A 17,798-nucleotide genomic window follows, 5' to 3' on the forward strand; every position below is an offset into this window, starting at 1 on the left:
ACAGGTGTAAACTTTTCTTTATGGGGTCAATGTTGTTTATCTTGGTCTGAAATACAACATGAAGCTTGCTTTATGATTTACGGATTATTGTGATTCAGTGTTACCTTGGCAGTAATGAAGCCAATTGGGAATCAAACACACAGTTAGGACTTAGTCTTGGCGTAAGTTAAGGATATGGCATTTTAAGGGGGTTGATGTCACAGGATGTTGCCTGGTAAGGTAAGTACGTAAGAATATGGCTCTTAGGTTAGGTTAGGTGGTGTTATTGTGTTTATTTCCCTTTTAAAGTAAGTTTGTTCCAGAGTAAATACAAACCTGGAGCTATTTATAGGTGTATACTTTCGGCGTAGCTGAAAGACGAGCCATGATAATTTTAGTGAGGAATAACTACCCCATCCGCTAGTTACCGGGTTGGGGGTTGTGGTAGACTGGCTACCCCGCTCACTTGCACCTCTTGGCTGAGTAACCACTTTACTTGTTGGCTCTGTAGAGAGCGGACATGCTGCTTTTCTCTCCCGTAAAGACTTGCCTTGATTGTTTTTCTGTTTCCTTTTTTTTTATCTTGTGAGTTTATTTTTATCTTGTATATATATATATGCGTTTATATATGTATAAATGGAAATATACTTTTATGTTATTAAATACTTGTAACTTTGATTACTGTTGACTACGTATCCGGCGGTCTCCACCGTAAGGGAGTTGTCATTGTTTTGATACTACTCCCCTACCTTGCCGCCCTCCCCTGCGTGAGTGATCAGCAGGTCCTCAACACTCCCGTGTGTTTGTTTCATTACTAGAGTTAAAGTTTATAACAGTTCAGCTCCCTTTCAAGGAATTCTCTTATAAGGAAGGTGACTTATTCCCCGAATAGTTCATGTTATGCAGTGGAGTTATGAATTGTAACTCATCACAACTTTTATTTTCTTTTTTAACAGATAGTAGCGACGTCGAACGCAAGGCCGATGGCTTCAGCCGCTCTGTTCAATGTCCTGCGCTTCATGTGGCAGCTCGTGAGCTGCCCACGTTACGAGGCAGCACTCGTTGCTAACCTTCAACTTGAACAAGGCTTGTTGATGAGAAGCATAGATTGCTGCCAGGAGATCCACCTCCAGGGCTTGGAGAACCTTTCCTTACGAGGGAGTGTTAACCTTCCCCGGAGTTGGGCTGCCCCCCCCCTTCTGAGGGAGAGCTTCTCTACTTTAGGGAAGAATTGCAGACAGCTCAACGAGTTTTGCTCCTGCTATCTCGTCGCCGAAGGCTGTGCTTCTTCCCCTTGAGTGGGGAAAAGCAAGTCCAAAGCTTGTTCCTCCTTCGAGGGGAACTTTTCTCTCTCGTTCGTAAGAGAGATTGCTACGCCTATGCATTTTTCCCATTGAGCTGGGAGAAAGCTTGTCTTAGGCGATGTCCTCCTTTGGGAGGACTTCTCTCTCGTTCGCTAGAGAGAGAGAGATTGTCATGCCTACGCTTTTTTCCCAGAGAGCTGGGAGAAAGCTTGTCTTAGGCGATGTCCTCCTTCAGGAGGACTTCTCTCTCGTTCGTGAGAGATAGATTATTATGCGCACACTTTTTTCCCATAAAGCTGGGAGAAAGCTTGTCTTAGGCGATGTCCTCCTTCGAGAGGACTTTTCTCTCGTTCGCGAGATAGTTTGTTCAGTGACCAACATGTATCGTACGCCTATGCTTTTTTCCTTAGGGCTGGGAGAAAGCTTGTTCTAGGTGATCTCCTTCGGGAGAACCTTATTCTCATTTGCGAGAGAAAACTTGTAGGAGTTTGCTAATCCACCAGTGGCAGTGGGAGAGCTTTCTCTGAAGCAGGTTTCCCCTTCGAGGGAATGAGTCTCTCGTTCTTGAGAGATGACCGCCTCTGGACATTTGCGGTCCTCCCTTACACTCATGGTTCTCCTCCAGGGGCAGAGTGAGAGCCTTGTCTTAAGCAACGTTCTCCTTCAGGAGAACAAACCTCCCCTGCGGAGGAGTTATCTCAAGAGCTGAATCAGTCTCCCCTGTGGTCGGAATCTGCTCTGCATTCTTCTCCGGAGGATTGAATGGTGGAAGGGTTTGTAACCCCTCTCCATCCTGGACGTTCTCCTCCTCTTGCTGTGAGGAGATGTCATTTTGAACTTACTGGATCTCCTTGTGGTGATTGTGAGCCTTCGGGCTCTCGTCATGTTAATCCTGCGGGTTCTCATGACCTTAGGAGTCCTTCGGTCCTCTTTCGCGCCTGGCTTTTGAGTTCACACGACTTCAAATCTTTGGGTTTCAGTTACGCTGAGCTCTCGTAACGATGATTACGCTGATCTTTCAGGCTCTCGTACCATCAGTCACGCTAACCCCTCGGTGTCTCGTGAAAAGGAAACTTTGGTTTCCCGTTGCGTTACCCTTCAGGGTTTCGCAACACAGGTTACCCTGAGCCTTCGGGCTCTTGTGTTTCTGGTCACGCTGACACTTCAGTGTCTCGTGACAGGGAAACTAAGGTTTCCCATTGAGCTGACCCTTCAGGGTCTCGCAACACAGTTTACACTCGTAATATTGGTATCGCTAAGCCTGTAGGCTCTCGTACCGAACGTAGCGCTGAACCTTCTGGTTCTTGTACCTTTAGTCACACTGACACTTCTGTGTCTCTTGACAGAGGAACTTCGGTTTCTCGTTATGCTGACCCTTCGTGGTCTCGCAACACAACGCACTGAACCTTCTTGTTCTTGTAGCAAGGAGTTATCTCCTAAGCGGGTGACCTCTAGGGGTTCACGTGATCAAGCTGAACCTTCTGGTTCTTTTGAAACTAGTCATCAAGAGTTCTACTATTACGACAGAGTTTTTGGACTCGTCGCGATGTGCGTCCGCGGCCAACTTGGCGCGGGCGACCTTTCCCACATGCGCGAACAACTCTCCACGCACGAACATCTAGGCGCGTGCAATCAGCGCTATGTTGAAGCGCACGAGCAACTTAGTGCGCGCGACTTTCTGAGCGCTCCACCATCTCAGTGCGCATGGCCACCTTGGCGTGCGCAGCCATCTTGTCGGGAGCGGTTAACACTATGTTGGACTCTCGGGCGCGCCCATCCCAACAGGAGTTAGTGATGAGGTTCCTATCTGCGTCGGTTCTGACAAAGCGTTTGATTGTGGTTCGCGATGTTCTGATACTCCTCCCCTCCAGGGATTCCCACCTCTAGACACATCTCTTCCTTGTGCTTTGTTACGTGACAGAACAGCATCGCTCAATGCTCTCCAAGCGCTGACTCTTGACATTCTTACGTCTCAGTCAAGAGAGGGTTCTCGCGGTTTAACATTCTCGTGGAACCAGACCCGCCTCTCTTCGGTGGCTACCTCATCCTAAGTCAAAGTACCATTGTCCCTATTTGGTGGCAGGGGGTAACCTTCCTTCAAGGAGAGACACCCATCAGTCTCTCCAGTTTCATAGGGCTCCATCACTGCAGAGACATCAGTTACCCACGTGACTACGCCCAGATCCTATCCCTAAGGGTAAGCTTGTGTCGATCTTGCCTACCGGGAAGCCTCCCTTAGGCTAGATGGTTGAGAAACCTGCCGAGGTTTTTAAACCTTGGGGGATACCTGCTGCCTAAGGGTTTCCGTCTCCCTATGACATAGTTCCTTTGCTTTGGTTTGTGATTATACTTCTGTACAGGGGTTCACACGACATGATTCCTGAAGATTCCATCAGGAATCAGCGACAGAGTTCCGGCGGGTTCTTGTCACAATGATCCCTTAGGGTTGCGCGAAATAAGATTTATGATCCCTTAGTGGAGTGAGAATGGAATTCACTAAATAAATTCAGAACCTCTAGGTTTTCATCACGCCGAATCTCTCGATTCCCGCGATCCAGAGTTTGTTTGATAACTCTATGGTCGATTTCCCCCCCCCCCCCCCCCTTTACTGGATGGGGGATGGATCTTTCAGCGTAGCATGACTTGTTACGTCACTCTATACTTCCAGCTGATCACTATGTAAGCTAGGCTGGTCTTGCCAGCACCGATCCTTTCTTTTTCGAACGAACCACTGTCATCATTCCTCCACCCTCCCACTTCGAGTGGATGGGTTACCAGGCGGCTTGTGATATTTTCTCGTCATCGAGAAACCCTCAACTGCTGGGATGGAAATATGAAAAATTCTTTTCATTCCAGTTCATTTCCCCCTGGAGGGCCTTGCGTGAATTAGACGGTAGTTTTCTCGCTAGTGAGAAAGCGTTCGATGGCAACTCCTTCTGGTAAGCGATCGATGGCAATCTATGTGTGGTCTTGTTGAAGCAAACCCTCACGTACGAGACTTCACCCTTTTCGGGAGACACTTTGTTCATGAGAAGTTTTACAGAACTTCAATGGGTATTGTTAAAACTTCATAAAGGCCGTAAGCCTTCCCGGAGCATGCGCTCTATCCAAGACAAAACCGCGAGGTTATTGTCATAAACTCGGGTTCTACCGTTTTATTTAGTCAGAAGCTCCTGTCATTGTACCTTGGCTACGACAACTTGCCGTTTTACACGATAGGCTTCTGAGACTATTCTGCCCGTGCAGGGTTATTGTCTCGAACAATTGGTCTCGAAGGAACAGTGTTATCTTACGTTTTAGAACGATAGCAACAGCGTGGGCAGCTTTTCATTACGTTTACGAACGTTTCAAACCCCGTCCACAGGGAACCAGTCATCCTTGTCTGTGTATGAATGCTGGCTAGCCCCTCCCTTAAAGCAGATGGGCAAACCAAATGAGAAATGATCGCTTCTATAACTGTATATTTTGTTTGAGAACATGTACTCTCTCATTCAAAAAATTATTATAGCTAGTCTATGATCAAAAATTCCTTGAGCAATAATGTTGCGATTTGTCGCTCATACATTATTCCCGCAACTGGATTCGTTGCAAACGTTTCCTGGAAGTAGAGATGACGTATGTGCTAGCGCAGATGGACAAGTACATATGCGTGCAAGCCAGCTTTCTGCCAATAAGGGCTATATACATCTTGTAATTAGAACTCCTTTCTATTAAGTTGTATACAGTAGCTATATCCCTTACTGAAACCAGGTTATTCAGTACATTACTTGGCTACTTTCCTGTAACTAGACATACGACATTTACGTTATGCTTCTTATAGGCACTTTCCTTTCTCCCGATCGGAAGTCTTAGTTTCCTATGATGACCCTGACCGGAAACGTCTAATAAACAGATCTGTTCCCCTAGTAGGGAACATTCAATAAAAATGCTATTTTACCGATCGGAGATGGAGAAGTACGAATGTTTTCGTCCTAAGAAGGAGGAATCTCCGTTACGAACGTTTTCAACTTTCTTCAACTGAGTTCCGGACACGACTTTAAGTCGAGCTACGCATGTATGCTTGTCATGCTCATAGTTCAGTGTTACTACTCCGTAGTAGACATATATTTAGTACCCTTCCAACAATAGATTGAAGATACGACTCGATCTCTTCTTGGGGTTGGTTGGATGCGTTCGGTAATTAATGTCCGGTTTTCTGGGCGGAAGGCAATCTTTATGGAGATTCATTCTTATAACTTAAGCTGTACTGATTAACTGGTTTACCGCTGGGTATCGGTCTTATTCAGCCAACTACACTAGATTGGTGGCAATTGGAGGGAGGACAGGCTCCTCCCTTTCATTGCAAGAACGTGCAAATAATTGCACGTCTCGCTTCGCCTCGAGATGTGTTTTTTGCTATGCAATTCCCCCCCCCCCCCCTGGACGAACCGTGGATGGTGGGTGGCAGACAAGAGCTTCTTCAAGGAGGCCTATCTTCTTGTCTCCCCTTTGGATCTGATGCTTTCTTTAATGCATCATAAGAGGGGGAGGGCCATATGCTGCACCATTCCATCCTCATCCATTGGACCAATTCAGAAAGGTACCAGCATTCACCTCTCTTCGAGAACCATTTAGCAGTAAGAAGCCTCAGATGGACAGAGGACAGCTAGGTGCCCCCATCCGCCGAACCAGGAATATGCTTGCAGATAATCTGAACAGACCACTCAGATAGTGGGCTCCTAGTGTCTTAGAATCATCTTGTTTCCAACAAAGTCTTAACTTTGTGAGGTCCCTGACTGTGGTCATGCTCGCAACAGCTCTGAACTTCAGGCTCCACTCGACCGTTCACCAGGCCCTCGAACAAGATGTATTCCAAGATCGATGGGGAACCTTAGTGGTGTACGCTTTTTCTTCCATTCGATCTGGTGAGAAGTCCTCAGCCAAGTCAGGATAAGCAAGATCTTATCAATGACTCCAATAGCTTTGCTATGGCATCCCACAGAATGGTTCCTAGACCTTCTGCAGCTCTCGACGGAGTTCTGAGCGATCTTCCTCCACGACACTATCTTCCAAGCAGCCACATGCTAACATTTTCCAAAGCTGTAGCTTTGCTTCGACTTCACGCCTGGGATGGTCCTACACCACCTCTCAGAGAGGCTTTTTGCAATGAGTTGCGGAAAAGATGTCTAGGCACCTCTGACACTTTTCAGCGTCTGTCTTCCAGGCGAAGTGTTTGGTCCTTTGTGACTGATGTCGTGGAAGGGGATCCTCTCCCATCGATGCCTTTATTTATACAAAGTTTGAGATAACTTGTCCCCCGTCGGATCTCAATCTCCTCCTGGGAACGCGGTTCGGGTCCTTCAGTCCCTGGAGGCCCCTCTCTATGAACCAGCAGATTGCTTCCTTACATGGAAGATGGCCCTTTCTACTCACTTGGGCTTTGACCAAGAGAGTTAGTGTGTTGTATGATTCATCTTTTGATGTCTCCTACTCTAGGAGACAGGGAGAAGTAATCCTCAGCGGCGTCACCGAGTTGATTGCCAAGACTCAAAATCCGAGTGTGCTGTACCCTAGGTGCAGCCCATTTCGGATAAAGAATCTTCGTTCGGTAACTGAAAACCCATCAACGGGGATTTTACCCAGTGAGGAGTCTGTCTTGTTACCTTAAAAGAACGACACCAGCTCGCCTTCGTGTGTCGGCACTGTTGACCAGCATGGGCAAGGTCAAGGGGAGGATCAAAAGGATTTCCTTCCCCTCTGGGATTGGAAGGCTATTGAGTCTGCTATCAATCTAGACCCTCCTCTGATGGCGTTGCTACATCCCTGGCATTCAAGAAACTACTCTGTGGCGCAGATACTGTAAGTGGGCACGTGGAAGCATCTATCGACCTTCACTGCCCACTACCTGCAAAGACGTAACCCATAGGAACATAGAGACCTTTTCCATTGGTCCTGTGGTGGTCGCACAACAAATGGTCTAAACACCTCAGGCTCCTTGATGGACAAGTATCAGAGGGTGGAGGGCTGAGGTTACCCGGGTTAGTCTGGGGTGAATGAGTAAGAATGACTGGTTCCTTTCTTCCTTTCACCTTCTCCTCTCTGGGGAAAACGGCTCCGCAAGCCTCAGCATAGCTGACCTCACCTCGCTGCAGGTAAGACTCATTTCCCTTGTGCCTCCTAAGTATAGAATAATACTTTGTTACGTCCCCAATACCTTTTTGAGGGAGGGTATTGGGTAAGTCTTAATAACAATAGGTTTTGTACTCAAGTTCATGTGTTAAACACAAGCCACACTGTTAGCTCCACTCACACACAAGCTTCTACAGGCCGCTATCAGTGCATTACCTCATATCGTCACTTGATTTTAGCGAGGGTAGGGTTCCTTCTACTATCGATCACAGATGGAAATAGAGAGGACTCCGGGTCATGACCAAGGCCAGTTGGTGTGGATATCCTCCCTCCTAAGAGTAAGTCACCCCTATAAATAGCGTAAGGTTTGTATTTACTCCAGAACAAATAACAAATTTGGAAGCAAATTTGGAAGCAATTTGTATTTTTCCCAATATACAAACCTGGAGCTATTTATACAAATTGGCCAGCCACCCTGTCCCCCAAGAATTCCTGCCATAATGCAAAGTGGTTACTCAGCCGAGAGGTGTAAGTGAGCTGGCTAGTCAGTCTACCCCACCCGCCAACTAGCGGATGGGGTAGTTATCCCTCACTAAAATTATCATGGCTCCTCTTTCAGCTATGCTGAAAGTATACCCCTATAAATAGCTCCAGGTTTGTATGCTAAGAAAAATACAAATTACTTAAAAAAAATTTTATTTTTTCAGTCACAACTTTAGAAATTTCACACCCTGTCCGTCCCAACCAACTGTGAAGGCTTTGAAAATTAAAAAATTTTTATGGACTTCTGATTTGATCCCCAATTAGGCAAACACATTTCATGTAGGTTCCATCAGGAGAATTAAAACTTAAACTCTATTTTTTATTGTTAGAATGCATCACAGGTTCTACATCAGGGGATAACTGATAAATAGGAATTTATCCAGTATCCTTTAGAGTACATGTTACTGAATTCTCTACTCTATAACCCCACTGCTGGGGATGGGGGTGTCTTCAGCACCTAGTTGCACTTCAGCAATGAAGACTTTCCCATCCTCACCTTGGGCTGTATTCCTAAACTCCATACAGCCGCTAAAATATTTTGAGAGGGCTGATTGAAATTTAACAACCTTGCAAATCTTGACATTTAGAAACAAATCTGGCATATTTACCATAGGAACTTTTTTTATTAAAAACTAAAATAGTGTATAATTTGGAAATTACTTTTATCATCCTGTATTACCTTATCCTTTAAAATTTTAAATACTGAACTTTTCAGAAGCTTTCTTGTGGGTGCGGCATTAAGGAACTGCATTAAGATAGTGTATGTTTAATGGTTGTACCTAATGTGTAAATAAGATCCATGTAATATCAGTTTTCTGGTCTGTACAGTGGCATGAAAATGTTTATCTTGCATTATTTTAAGGAATATTTATTAATTAACCTGTGAGTGACCCTTATAATGTATGATTAAACATTTTGTTTTAATGTTATGTAGATATGATTTACCAATTCATTACCTGAGATTTAGTATTTTTTATACAATGTACAAAGTGTATTTTTTAACATGGCGAAACACTTTCACAGAAAGTCTTATTTTTACATGTCTAGAAGAAAAATAAAATGATTGTTGTGATATTCAGGAAGTTCTCCATTGATTTATGTTGTATAACTTGAAAATATTCATGTTTATTTTGCTTTGATTTTAATTTTCAATTTATTTTTATTAGTTTTTGTGATATTTTCAAAATACTTGATGTCTGTTGCATACTTTGCACAGTCCAAATCATCATAGAAACTGTAAAGCATGTTAAAATGGCACCATCAATGACAGGTATGTAGGTAACAGGTCTGCCGTATGCGTAGGTAACATATGCAGCACAACGCACTGCCTCAAATGGTGCTGCCCACCATCTGTTATCTATCAGGCCTCCCATAACTCCAACTGATAGGAAAATGCAAAACAGTGCCAGTGCAATTGTCATCCACGAAGCTGTCTGCAAGTGATAAGTAAAAGAAATACGGAATTAGTTTAAGATTACTTTGCTTTTAGCTCAAGGATTACTAATGTTTTTGGAATCCCATTTACAACTGGAATTCTCCATCTGTTACATATGGTGCCACACTTAGTTTTGTTTTTTTAAAGCATAATCTATTACCTAGTTGGAAGTGATTTTAACTGTAGTATATATAATTTGAAATCTATATGTGATTCTTGATTGCAAAATGACAATTGTTCCGACACTAAATACAAACCGTTAAGCTATTTATAGAGATTGTACTTTCGGCAAAGCTGGAAGACTAGCCATAAGACTTTTAGCAAGGTGTAACTACCCTACCGCTAGTTAATGGGGAATAGGGCAGTAGAAGGCTACCCTGGTCATTAACACACCTGTGTTGTCTTGTCAATTTTTATGTTTAGCTTTGTGAGATCAGACGTTCTCTCTCTCTCTCTCTCTCTCTCTCTCTCTCTCTCTCTCTCTCTCTCTCTCTCTCTCTCTCTCTCTCTCTTTTTTAACTGGCCTTTGACTTCTCTATACTTGGGTTTATATACAGTGCTCAAAAATCTATTTTTGAGTGAGGTAGCCATGTCGTCCTTATGGAAGTTCCTTCTTAGTAGCTTCCTAGGTTATATTTACTACAGTCATATATCCCAGAGAATTTTATTAAAAGTATCCTGAATTCTAACTCCTGGCACGAGTATCCCTTGTATTATCTTTAGGGATATCGCATAAGATCAGAGGACATATTCTTGACACGCCCATAGCTATCTACATCCCTAATATCATTTACGCTTCGAGAGGGGAAAGTGGCAAGAATTGTAGGAGGGCCGTTATTAAGGCAACACTCCTACTCGTACTGTTATTGAGCGCCAGCACGACGCTGTGTGGCGCTATCTTGTCATTCTTTGTAGCGTTAATGAGGTGCTACAGATACAGAACATAAGGGAAGGATTCATTCATCCTTTGTCAAAGGAGGGTGGGTCCATCAGGACGACATGGCTACCTCACCCAAAAATAGATTTTTCGCTTCGCTCAAAATCCGTTTTTGGGCTCAGGCCATGTCGTCCTGATGGAAGTTTACCAGAGCATTAATGTATCTGTGGATTTTCAAATTTGCCAATAACTGCGAGATAAATTTTCCTTGGTCATTTAGACCTAAAGACACCTGGTGTTACCGTCATACACCTTTCAACTGATCATGGACTATGTCAGTGCTTCCTAACCCCTACAGGGAAGAGTCATGGAAGACTCTAGGAAAAAACCCGAGGATTGTGAGTTCAAGGAACAATCTAGCAAACAAGTTGTATATTAGTGTCTTCATATGCATGAAAACATAGTTTGTATTCTGAAAGGAACAAATATGCATAGGTTACTGACACCTCCCTCAGTCTGCTTGTTCGTTGTAGACAAGTTAGACAGGTTTACTGTACATTCATGTAGGAAATTGTAAAGTTAGTAAGGTAAACAGGTTGGTAAAGTCAGTCATTACCAGGGACTGAACTTAATAGCATAACACATAAATTTGATGATTGTTTGCTTAGAACAGAAATAGAATTTATTCTGAATATTTTCCTGAAATAAGAGGATAAAAAAGTAGCTCTGTCACCCTTTATTTGTATTTAGAATTTTTAGGGTGAAATGAGACGCAAAAATTCCTAACTGTGTTTATTAACAGGCAGTATTTAGAAATCATGGGTTGTAATATATACTGTACAGTTTAAGAAAATTTTCTTTGAAAATATTGTGTGAAAGCATAATAACTACTAATAACAGAAAAAATAAAGTTTCATCTGAAAAGGAAACAAAGCCACTCTATGGGAAATATAGTAATATTTCACTATTGTCTCTGTTGTTACAAAAGGAACACTTGCGTAGAATACGCATGGCACATGTGTCCGTCTTTTATGCTTTAGTCACCTGTGTATTTAGAACAGTCTATAGTGTCATTTACTAGACACGTTACTAAACATGATACACCGTAGGAGTAAATCATGCACACCCTTCACTAAAAGTCCCAATTAGTGCACTGTTCTTTGCAGAATTCAAGCGGCAGGTTTTAGTACACTATCTGCTGCCACCACGTAGTGCATTATCTCTTGCACTTGTTTCGCGTAGTGTTTGAAGAAAACCCTGGATGATTTCCATCCAGTGTAGGCGCGAAGACTTTCAAAACTCATGTTCTGGAAGAAGTTTAAAGACGAAGCGACCTTTTTCGGATCATGAATGCGGGTGTACTGTCTGGATCCGCTCTGCGAATGAAATAGGTGATCTTTGCCCTTAGTTGTTTCAAGGTCAATGTTGAACCTGAGGTTTCTCCCCTGAAAAGCTGACCTCCCTTAAAGTCTGAAGTTCTACGAAGATAGACCTTTAGGCATTCTACTGGACATAGAGATGCTTCTTCCTTCAGAGGGCAGATTCTCCAGGGACCCCACCTCTTGGTGGGCAGCTCGTTCTTGGCTAGAAACGCTGGGTCAGGAAAGAGGTTCAGTTCTCCGCAGTCGGTGAACTGAATGTGGCCATCATCCTTCGAAAGGGCCACTATTTCGCTAACTCTGGCTCCTGAGGCTAGTGCAAATAAGAATATCACCTTTTGAGTCAAATCTTTTAGAAAGCAATCTTCGTTGTTCAAGGTCGACGCTAAGTGAAATGGGCCTCGTAGGGGCTGCGGGCCAAAGTCTAGCGCAGGCTTTTGGAATCTTGTTGAAGATTTCATTGGAGAAGTCCACCTGGAAGGCGTATAGCAAGGGTCTAGTCAGGGCAGTTTTACACGTAGGAAAGGTGTTGGCTGCTAAACCTTGTTCATGGAGATGGATAAAGAAGGATAAACAAAATTCTGTTGATATCTCCTTTGGTTTCTTTGCCTTGACAAAGGCAACCTATTTCTTCCAGGAAGATTCGTATTGTCTTCTCGTTGATTTCGACTTGTATTCTTCTAAAAAGTTAATACTGTCCTTTGAAATCCTGAACCTTTTCTTGCCTGCTAAGGTGAGAAAATCATGAGATAAAGGTTCCGGATTTTCTGTGATGAAGCTGAGACAGTCGACTTCTGCACTTGCTGAGTCAGAACTGGATCCGGCAACGGAATCAGTTTCAGCCGTAGTTCCGTTATCAGGGGAAACCAGATGCTGTTGGGCCACTTGTAAGCCACTATTGCTGCCGTTCCTGAAAGGATCTCGGTTTGTTGAGGACCTTCAGCAGGAGGTTGGTTGGAGGGAACAGGTAAATCTTGGACTATCTGTTCCAGTCTATGGACATCGCATCCGTTGGTTCCGCTAAGGATCCTCGTATGGGGCTACGTACCGTGGTAGCTTCTTGTTGTCGCTCGTTGCAAAGAGGTCTATCTGCAGTCCTGGGACTTTGCGTAAGATGAAGGAAAATGATCTTGCGTCTAGGGACCATTCTGACTCTATCGGGTTGAGCCTGGATAGAGCGTCCGCCATCACATTGCGGAACCCTTGAAGGTGAACTGCTGATAAGTGCCATCTCTTCTTCTCCGCCAGGTGGAAGATGGCCAATATCACTTGGTTGATTTGAGGCGATCTCGAGCCTTGTCGATTCAGGCATCTCATTACAACCTCGCTGTCTAGTACCAGTCCGATGTGGATCGAGCAGCGAAGTTTCAGTTTTTTCAATGAGAGAAAAACTGCCATGGCTTCCAGAATGTTGATGTGGAAGGTCTTGAAAAGGGAGGACCAGGTTCCTTGGACTTTCCAATGGTGAGAGTGGCCTCCCCACCCTTCCTTTGAAGCATCCGTGTGAATGGTGACCGAAGGTGGAGGCGGTTGTAGGGGTACCACCTTCTTTAGGTACTTGGCCTCTGACCATGGCTTGAGGAGTGATCGCAGATGAGTTGTTACTGTATCGGTCTTTTCAGATCTCTTCGAGCGTTTGATGTGTATTTTCTCCAGACTCCTGATGCATCTTTTAATTGTGCTCTCAACACTGGGTTTGTCACTGAGGCGAACTAGAGAGACCCCAACACTCTCTCCTGTTGCCTTCTTGAAATCCTGTCGGATTGAAGGAGTCTCTTGACAGATCCCGCTATCTCTCTCCTCCTCTTTGATGGAATGGAGAGACAGTGTGACTGTACGTTCCAGTGGACACCCAGCCATTGGAACTTCTGAGCTGGAGATAGTCGAGACTTTTCCAAGTTGATCTTGAATCCTAGATATTCCAGGAACTGGATCACTTCCTTGGAGGCTTGCGTGCATTCTTCTTCGGATGCTGCCCATACCAGCCAATCGTCCAGGTAGGTAATCACTTGAACTCCCTTTAGGCGTAGTTGACGAATGACTGCTTTCGCAAGCTTTGTGAATACCCTTGGGGCTATGTTTAGTCCGAATGGCATGGCTCTGAAGACGTACTGTCTTTTTTGCCTAGGGTCTCTCGTACGAGATTCTGCTCTCTTGCGAGTTGGTGTCCTACGGACATCTTCTCCCTTGACTAACCCAACCTGGGGAAACGATTTCCCCTACCTGAGGTTACTTTATGAGATCAGAATCCTTTAGGTTAGGTAGTGCCTTCGGACATTACCTTACCCATAGGACACCTACCCCCTCCCCGGTATCCCTTTCGTGTTGAATGATCCAACACCCTACTGGCCGTCGTTCTACATTGACCCTAGGGTTCTTGTAGGACTGGCCTGAGGTTTCCCGTCTGCCGCCGGCTAGGCCGTCTGCCGGCGGGTATCCTCATATTCTTTAGTGTTCATCGGTCCTCCCTTGGACTGCCTTCCATTATCCCTCATGACTGGGATATGGTTGGGTGGAAGCCCGATTTTAATTCCCCCTTCCACTTGAACCCTCCTTCTGTATACAGGTCGGCAAGACTGAACCCTTGCCTTCCTCCATCCTTTCTTTCTCTCGTACTCTCATACTGGGCCAAAGACATTGGACATTCGGGTACCGACTGCCGGCCGGCATCCGGCCACCCATTCCTGGTCCTCTGCCGCCGACTGCCTTGGGTCCCCTTGATGGAAGGATCCTCGGCTGCCGGCCTACAGGGCCACCGCCGGCCGCCAGATACTGTTGCCGGCCGGCAGCTGGCAGAGCTGTTGCCGGCCGGCAGAGCTGCCGCCGCCGGCAGAGCTGCCGCCGCCGGCAGAGCTGCCGCCGCCGGCAGAACCGCCGGCAGCCGGCAGAGCTGCCGCCGCCAGCAGAACCGCCGGCAGCCGGCAGAGCCGTTGCCGGCGGCCTATCACTCAATGTTATGAAGACAATACTTGCCTTCAATAGCCCAGAATAGGCCGGCATGTGCCGGCAGGCCTGGCAGACGCCGGCAGGCCCGGTAGGTGTCAGCAGGCCTGACAAGTCTGACAACTTGTTGCCAAACAGTCAGTACTGTAGCCCAATGTTTTTCCAACCTACAAGGTGCTTCATGGGCAGCCTATTGTAAGACCATCACATATAAGAGAGAGATTCTCTCTTCCTTTAATGGTTATGATCCATTATTGTCCTTAATCCCCATTATTGAAACTGGAAGATTGTGTTAAGATACACTTATATCATAGGATATCATCTTCCCCTAAAAGATTCTTAAGAATTCTGCTTTCAATATTGGAGGAGGTCATAGCAATAGACTGGACAGGAAACACATGTAGGTGTCTTTCTTACTTATAGCTTACCCTATCCAAGCTAATATAACATATTATGTATGTTGAAATTTGAGAATTTCACTGAATACTAATAGACTTTTCCTTTCTTTACAGGAGGAGCTTTTTGAGTGCGGGAATAGTTTTTGCAGGGTCCGCAGTAAGAATTTCTGCAGCCACGACATGTGCAGGGCCCATGCTCGCTGCGCTGTCACCAAGGGGGCTCTCAAGTATTGGGACCCGCAGATATGTACCGTTTGTGACAACCTAGTAAAAAAGGCTTGTGATGACCAAAAGTCGAGAGTCAAGGGACGCAGCAAGGGAGAAGCTGCGTAAATGGGTCAGGGGTTTCCAGAAGAATACTTCTGGCCCATACCTTCCTAACGAAAGGATGAGGGCATGTCTTTTCCCTAGGGCATCTTCGGATGCGGTTATTCCCCAGGCTCAACCTGAGATTCCCCTTGTTCAGATTCTGGTAGAATCTGAAGTTTTGGATGCCTTGGAGAACATCCAACTTGAGGACAACATGTCAGTTGTCTCTGATGAGACTGAGAACAATCTCCTAGTGGAGGAGTTGGATCAGGCGGATGAAGTTCCACCTGAACCACAAACTGAGAAAGCCGATATGATTTCGGTGTCATCGGCCACAGGGAATGAGCCGGTGCCTTCTACTTCCTCCACTGTGCCCCAACTGGATTCGATTAAGAGTACTTTGCACTCGTTGCTGTCCATGTTGCAAGACATGCAACAGAAATCAACCGAGAAGGAGGCCTTTTTTCGGACCGAGATACATCAACTGGTTGCGGCATGTTTGGCTCCGAAGAAGCTAAACGTTAAGGATCTCCCTGCCTTCTCTGACGTTAACCCTTGGAGGTACGCAGAGCACATGCCCATGTCGGGCGGGAAGATCTTCCTCTCGGATAAACTGGATACTGTCCCAGTAGAGGAAATTGAATTCTGGCCCAGCAAAGGGGCTTACCCGGATTGCTACGTCAGTCTCAGGATGGAACCCGCATCCAAAGAGGAGACAGAGCCCAAGGAAACGATTGTCTTTGAACTCTCTAAGGCTCAGGCCTTATTTACCACCACCTTAAAGGAGTGGGCCTATACTAGCTCTAAGGTGCTGGCTCTCAGCAAGAAGCACCCGTCCTTCATTGCTGATCCTCAACGTGCCTTTCCCATTATGGACAAAGGGCTCAAGGCAGCCTTAAAGGCAGTCGAGGCAGGGAAACCGTGCCCTACACTGGAAGTGTGTAGACCCTTCTCCCTTGCCTTCCCATCAGACGATGCAGACTGGAAGGATGTCCACAACACCTTCACAGTCGGGAAGCTGGAGGCAGATATTGCCGGACGACAGTTCGGCGAAGACCTCCCCAAGCTGTCGGACTTTCTCCTGCGTAGAGAGCAGGAGACAAAAGAACGCTTAGCCGCTTCCTTGTCTCTACAGACTGGCCTGGAGACAATAGCAAGCATCCTAGATAAACCAGACATGTACATGGTCTTCGCCAAAGTCCATCTGGCGATGGTGACTAAAGACTTTATTAAAGCCAGAAGGGCTTGCAGAGAGTTTGTGCGTTCGCCTCGGCTGCGGTGAAGCACGAACCCAGGAAGCTGATAGCTTTCAACATCTGGGGAAAAGACCTCTTCCCAAGTGAAGTGGTCAAAGAGGTCGTGGACAAAGCCGACACTGAAAACAGGAACCTCCTTTCCAAGTGGAGCTTGTCCACCAAAAGGAAATCTTCAGCTGACGAGGGTCCCCAGCTGAAGAATAGATCAAAACAACCTAGAGTGTCCTCTTGGCCTAAGCAGCTTCCCGCAGCCACGGTGCCCCAGATGGTGGCACAACCACACACCACCTTTCAACTGGTGCCCCAAACCCTGGCGACTCAGTCACTAGTGTTCACCCCAGTTTTTGAAAGCCAGTCTACGACCTTTCGGCCGAAGTCTCGAGGATCCTTTCGAGGCCACTCCAGACGCCCCTCCAGAGGTAGGGGCAACAGGGGTAGACGTGGCCAAGGAGGTAAATCCTCCTCCTAGCACTCAAAAGTGAGATGCTACCGGTAGGAAGGAGACTCTTCTACTTCCGGGATCGTTGGCCCTTCGATCCCTGGGCCCACAGCCTAATCAAGAACGGACTAGGGTGGAGTAGGAGCTCAACTCTACCAACCTTCCCTCAGTTCTTCCAACACTCAACCCCCATAGTGGAAGAATATGTTCAGGAACTCTTGAACAAAAGAGTTATACAGAAGATGAAGTCCGTCAGATTCCAAGGAAGGCTATTTTGTGTTCCGAAGAATGACTCGGAAAAGCTCAGAGTAATTCTGGGCTTGTCACCACTTAACAAGTTCATAGTGAACTACAAGTTCAAAATGCTGACGCTTCAACACATTAGGACCCTGTTGCCCAAACGGGCATACACAGTCTCCATAGATATGACGGATGCGTACTGGCACGTTCCGATCAGCCGTCAAGTTTCCCCCTACCTGGGATTCAAACTACAAAGAAGAAGACAGTATGTCTTCAGAGCCATGCCCTTCGGACCAAACATAGCTCCAAGGGTATTCACCAAGCTTGTGAATGCAGTCATTCATCAACTATGCCTAAAAGGAGTCCAGGTGGTAGCCTACCTAGACGACTGGCTGGTGTGGGCAGCATCCGAAGAAGAATGCAGGCAAGCCTCCATGGAAGTGATCCAGTTCCTGGAACACTTGGGACTCAAGATCTATCGGCAAAAATCCCGACTCTCTCCAGCTCAGAAGTTTCAGTGGCTGGGCGTCCACTGGAACTTGCAGTCGCACTGCCTTTCCATTCCATCACAGAAACGGAAAGAGACAG

General features: G+C 45.9%; 1 protein-coding gene across 1 annotated transcript in view; it reads right to left on the minus strand.

Moving 5' to 3' along the window:
• Nucleotides 1-8,101: 8,101 nt before the first annotated feature.
• The window catches only part of LOC137632616 (alkylglycerol monooxygenase-like), a 75,472-nt gene continuing 65,775 nt past the window's right edge, over nt 8,102-17,798 (minus strand). The window contains exon 8 of the mRNA XM_068364666.1: nt 8,102-9,367. Within this exon, the coding sequence (XP_068220767.1) occupies nt 9,083-9,367 (285 nt within the window). The 3' untranslated portion in view covers nt 8,102-9,082. The remainder of the gene's footprint in view (nt 9,368-17,798) is intronic.

Source organism: Palaemon carinicauda, chromosome 41, assembly GCF_036898095.1.
Source record: "Palaemon carinicauda isolate YSFRI2023 chromosome 41, ASM3689809v2, whole genome shotgun sequence".
Lineage (NCBI taxonomy): Eukaryota > Metazoa > Arthropoda > Malacostraca > Decapoda > Palaemonidae > Palaemon > Palaemon carinicauda.